This window comes from Meleagris gallopavo, chromosome 17 (genome assembly GCF_000146605.3).
Source record: "Meleagris gallopavo isolate NT-WF06-2002-E0010 breed Aviagen turkey brand Nicholas breeding stock chromosome 17, Turkey_5.1, whole genome shotgun sequence".
Taxonomy (NCBI): Eukaryota; Metazoa; Chordata; class Aves; order Galliformes; family Phasianidae; genus Meleagris; species Meleagris gallopavo.
In genome coordinates, this window is record NC_015027.2 from 5351705 (window position 1) to 5355185 (window position 3481).

A 3481-nucleotide genomic window follows, 5' to 3' on the forward strand; every position below is an offset into this window, starting at 1 on the left:
TTTTTTTTTTTTTTTTTTTTAAGAGAATAATGAGGAAGGTTGTTTGATAGTGGTGTAAACTTCTTCCAAATATCTTTTTGGGTCCTCAGAAAGAGTTTTAACAGCGTATTCTATACTGTTAAAACTCTGGTGACTCACTCAACTGGTAGGAAACTGGAGAACTGTGAACCTGCTGCCCTTTGTGAAGTTATAGTGAGAGAAGAAGGGAGTTAAAACTACTAAGAGTAAGAAAGTTAAATATTTTGGTCAGAGTTCACCACCAGTCTTTCATATGGGTAAGATTTAGTGTAGTCCTCTGCTTTTTGTAAATAATTTTGCTTTTGCAAGAATTATTGTTTGTGTAGTTCAGTGTGTAAAAGTTATGACCAAATGTGGTATAGCCATGCACTACTTAATTTTGGTTTTCTTTCATTTTCTTTTTTTTTTTTTAGCTAAAGATACAGATATTATAGATGAAGCCATCTACTACTTCAAAGCTAATGTTTTCTTCAAAAATTATGAAATTAAGGTAATTTTTTTTTTTTGCAATAGTTCCTCTCTTATGAGGAAATTGTTGGCACAAATGGCTTGAACTCATTCTATTTCAAACTCTTACCAGTTGCATGAAGTCCCCTATAGTCTAACAGACTGTGCTCTGTGCTTACTCTTATTTTGCAGAATGAGGCTGACAGAACACTGATCTACATAACTCTCTACATTTCTGAGTGCTTGAAAAAGCTGCAGAAGGTAAGGAGGGAAGCAGTCTGTCCTGAGAATTGTACTCAGGATTGCATTTGCTGATATTCACCTTCTCTAAAGGCACAACAAACTCTGTTCATCGCAGTCCCAGTTGACAGAACCACAGATACTTGTTGATCTGCATGGAGATGTTGTGCCGCTGTTCTTGATCAGTCTTTATGTTTTAGTGACTGTTAAAATGTTTTACTCTAATGTTTTCATTTGTAACTTTTAATCAATTGTTTGGTTGGTTCTTTCAGTGCAACTCCAAAGGCCAAGGAGAGAAAGAGATGTACACACTAGGAATCACTAACTTCCCTATCCCTGGGGAGCCTGGTTTTCCACTTAACGCCATTTATGCCAAACCTACCAACAAGCAAGAGGAAGGTAAAACTAAACAAAGAACTCTGAAGGCATCTTTTGGTTCATGCTTTACCAGCTACATTTTTGTTACTAGAAAATTGACATTTTGACTAGAAAATTGACCCTGAAAACTTCTGGCTCTGTTTTCTGACGTTTTCTGACCTTAGGGGCCTCATGACTCCCCTCAATCTGTATATCCAACAGAACAAAGTGATAGGGGTCTGGGTCTGCCTTTTGCATCAGTGTAATTGCTAGGCAGATTCTATAACTGAGCCTGAACCAACTCCCACACTGGCAAAGAAAAAACCCAAAATGATGGGCAAAGGTTTAACTGAAAGAAGAAAACAGTTTGGATGATCCGTTTCACTGATACAAATATCATAAAAAATCCAAGTATGGTTGTAAATTGAACAGGCAGCCAACAAGGGCCTACAGATGTGAAAGCTCACATTTTCTGCTTTAAGCAGTGCTGTCTACTGCTTCCATGCTCAATTTAGTTTGAGTTAATGCTATTTTGTCCTTGTGCTGTATTTCAGAGGTGATGAGAGCATACTTGCAGCAGCTCAGGCAAGAAACTGGTCTTCGACTCTGTGAAAAAGTATTTGATCCTCAGAGTGACAAGCCTAGTAAGGTAAGTATTTGGCCTGATCATTGCAGATTTAATGAGAGGCTTGGTTGTTTTCTCCAAAAGATGGAGAGAAGCAAGAGAAGAGAGCGAGGGATCAGATGTGGGTAACTCTGGAGCAGGCTTCCCTGGTTTTACCAGGCTAGTGAAACAGAGAACTACCAGTTGTCAATAAATTTCCAGCTCTAACATGGTAAGACAACAAATTCCAATTCAAGGTACTTTAAAAAGTGGGGCAGTAATAGGCAGTTCTAGTTTAACTCTTCAAACTATTGCAATTTTGCCATTGGCTAGGGACTCTTTTCAAATAGAAATTAATAGGTGTGAGAGATGCTGTTTATATTTCCAGGCAGTTCTGATCTCATTGCTTCTTTGAAATAGACCATTTTGCCTTTTATCTGGATTTTAAAAAATAGCCAATCTGCATGAGCTACCTCCTGAACACGTATTTCATGTGCAAATATGTTTGCATTTAATAATGAAATTATCCAGGCTAATTTAGTTTCAAAGACATAGCTTTCTGATGCAGTCCCTGTTCATTATTATACTGCAATAAATATACTGGGATAGGTAGTAAACATACTTTTAAGTCAGTATTTCCTTTATAAGATGGAAACTTCTTTTGCCTGTTTTCTGATTATGTATTTTCTCCTGCAGTGGTGGATCTGCTTTGTGAAGAGACAGTTCATGAACAAGAGCCTGTCTGGACCTGGGCAGTGAATAGGCAGAGCAGCAATATGAAGTATTTCCACAGCAAGGTGTATGAAATATTTTGCCTTTGTTTTGGATACATTTTGTACCAAGGAAAAAAAAAATGTTTATGAAGAAAAAAGTCAACAAGGGGAAGAGGGATGTAAAGTAAAAAAAAATCATTTGAGTACTGTAAGCAAGTATTATTAAGCTGGTGCTTAATAAATGATTCCTAACATGCTGTTTCAGACGCAGGCTGCTTTATTATCAGTGGCTACAGCTAGCATTTACAGCAGGGCTTTTGTTTAAAGAAAAGTAGTGTTTGTGCCTGGAGTGGTATGTAATTGCTCTGCTGGCTAGAGTCTCAGTATTGTGTTGAGTGCAGTGATATTTTTTACTTTTTTTCTTTTTTTTCCAATAAACTTAGCTTGTAATTAACGTGGTAAGTGCTTTATGTCTTATGGTTAGCTTTCAAAGAAATAAAAACGAAGTTTTGATGAAGAGGCCATCATGATATGATATTGATCAATGTTTGTTTTGAGGATCTGCTGCTCCGAGCTCATTTTGTCTCCTTCGTGGCAATACTTTCACCATCACCACACAGCACTAACATGCTTTTTTGTGGTACTTCACTGAAAGAAAAAATCCCAACACGACTGTTTTATCTCATTGCTGCGCAGGATTAACTCTCCTACAGAGGTACTGTGTGCTTCATAGTTTACAGCAGCACCAGTCAGGTACTTTCCCTGACTGCGGGCCAGCAGCAGCATAGGTTTTGAGGTCCTCTTCCTCAGCTGTCTTATAGGCACGAGCTTTGCCACCTCACATCACTGCTGCAGCCATCAGACAGTGACATCTGTAGAGAAAAGCGTCCAGGCTCAAGAGCTGTGCAGACACAACGTCTAAGTCTTCAAATTAAAAAAAAAATATATATATATATATATGATGCTGGGCAGGGACGGGACACACCCAGCAGCGACGGCTCCCTGCTCCCACACACAAACACCAACACCTCACAGCGCCGCTGAAAAAAGCGCCACTGCGCGTGCGCGGAACAATCGGGGGCCTCGCTGGGCGCCTGGGGCT

At 39.1% G+C, this 3481-nt stretch overlaps 1 protein-coding gene and 1 long non-coding RNA gene across 2 annotated transcripts in view; one reads left to right on the forward strand and one right to left on the reverse strand.

Annotated features, from left to right (window-relative positions):
• Positions 1-2833, forward strand: part of ARPC3 (actin related protein 2/3 complex subunit 3) — a 4392-nt gene extending 1559 nt beyond the window's left edge. The window contains exons 3-7 of the mRNA XM_010720106.3: positions 432-508; positions 658-726; positions 978-1104; positions 1617-1711; positions 2363-2833. Coding sequence (XP_010718408.1) covers positions 432-508; positions 658-726; positions 978-1104; positions 1617-1711; positions 2363-2425 — 431 coding nt within the window. The 3' untranslated portion in view covers positions 2426-2833. The remainder of the gene's footprint in view (positions 1-431; positions 509-657; positions 727-977; positions 1105-1616; positions 1712-2362) is intronic.
• On the reverse strand, positions 2802-3475 carry LOC109370326. The gene is made up of 2 exons (XR_002120362.1): positions 3365-3475; positions 2802-3251 (listed from the first exon to the last, which is right to left on the reverse strand). It is a non-coding gene; the product is annotated as an uncharacterized LOC109370326 (long non-coding RNA).
• Positions 3476-3481: the final 6 nt, after the last annotated feature.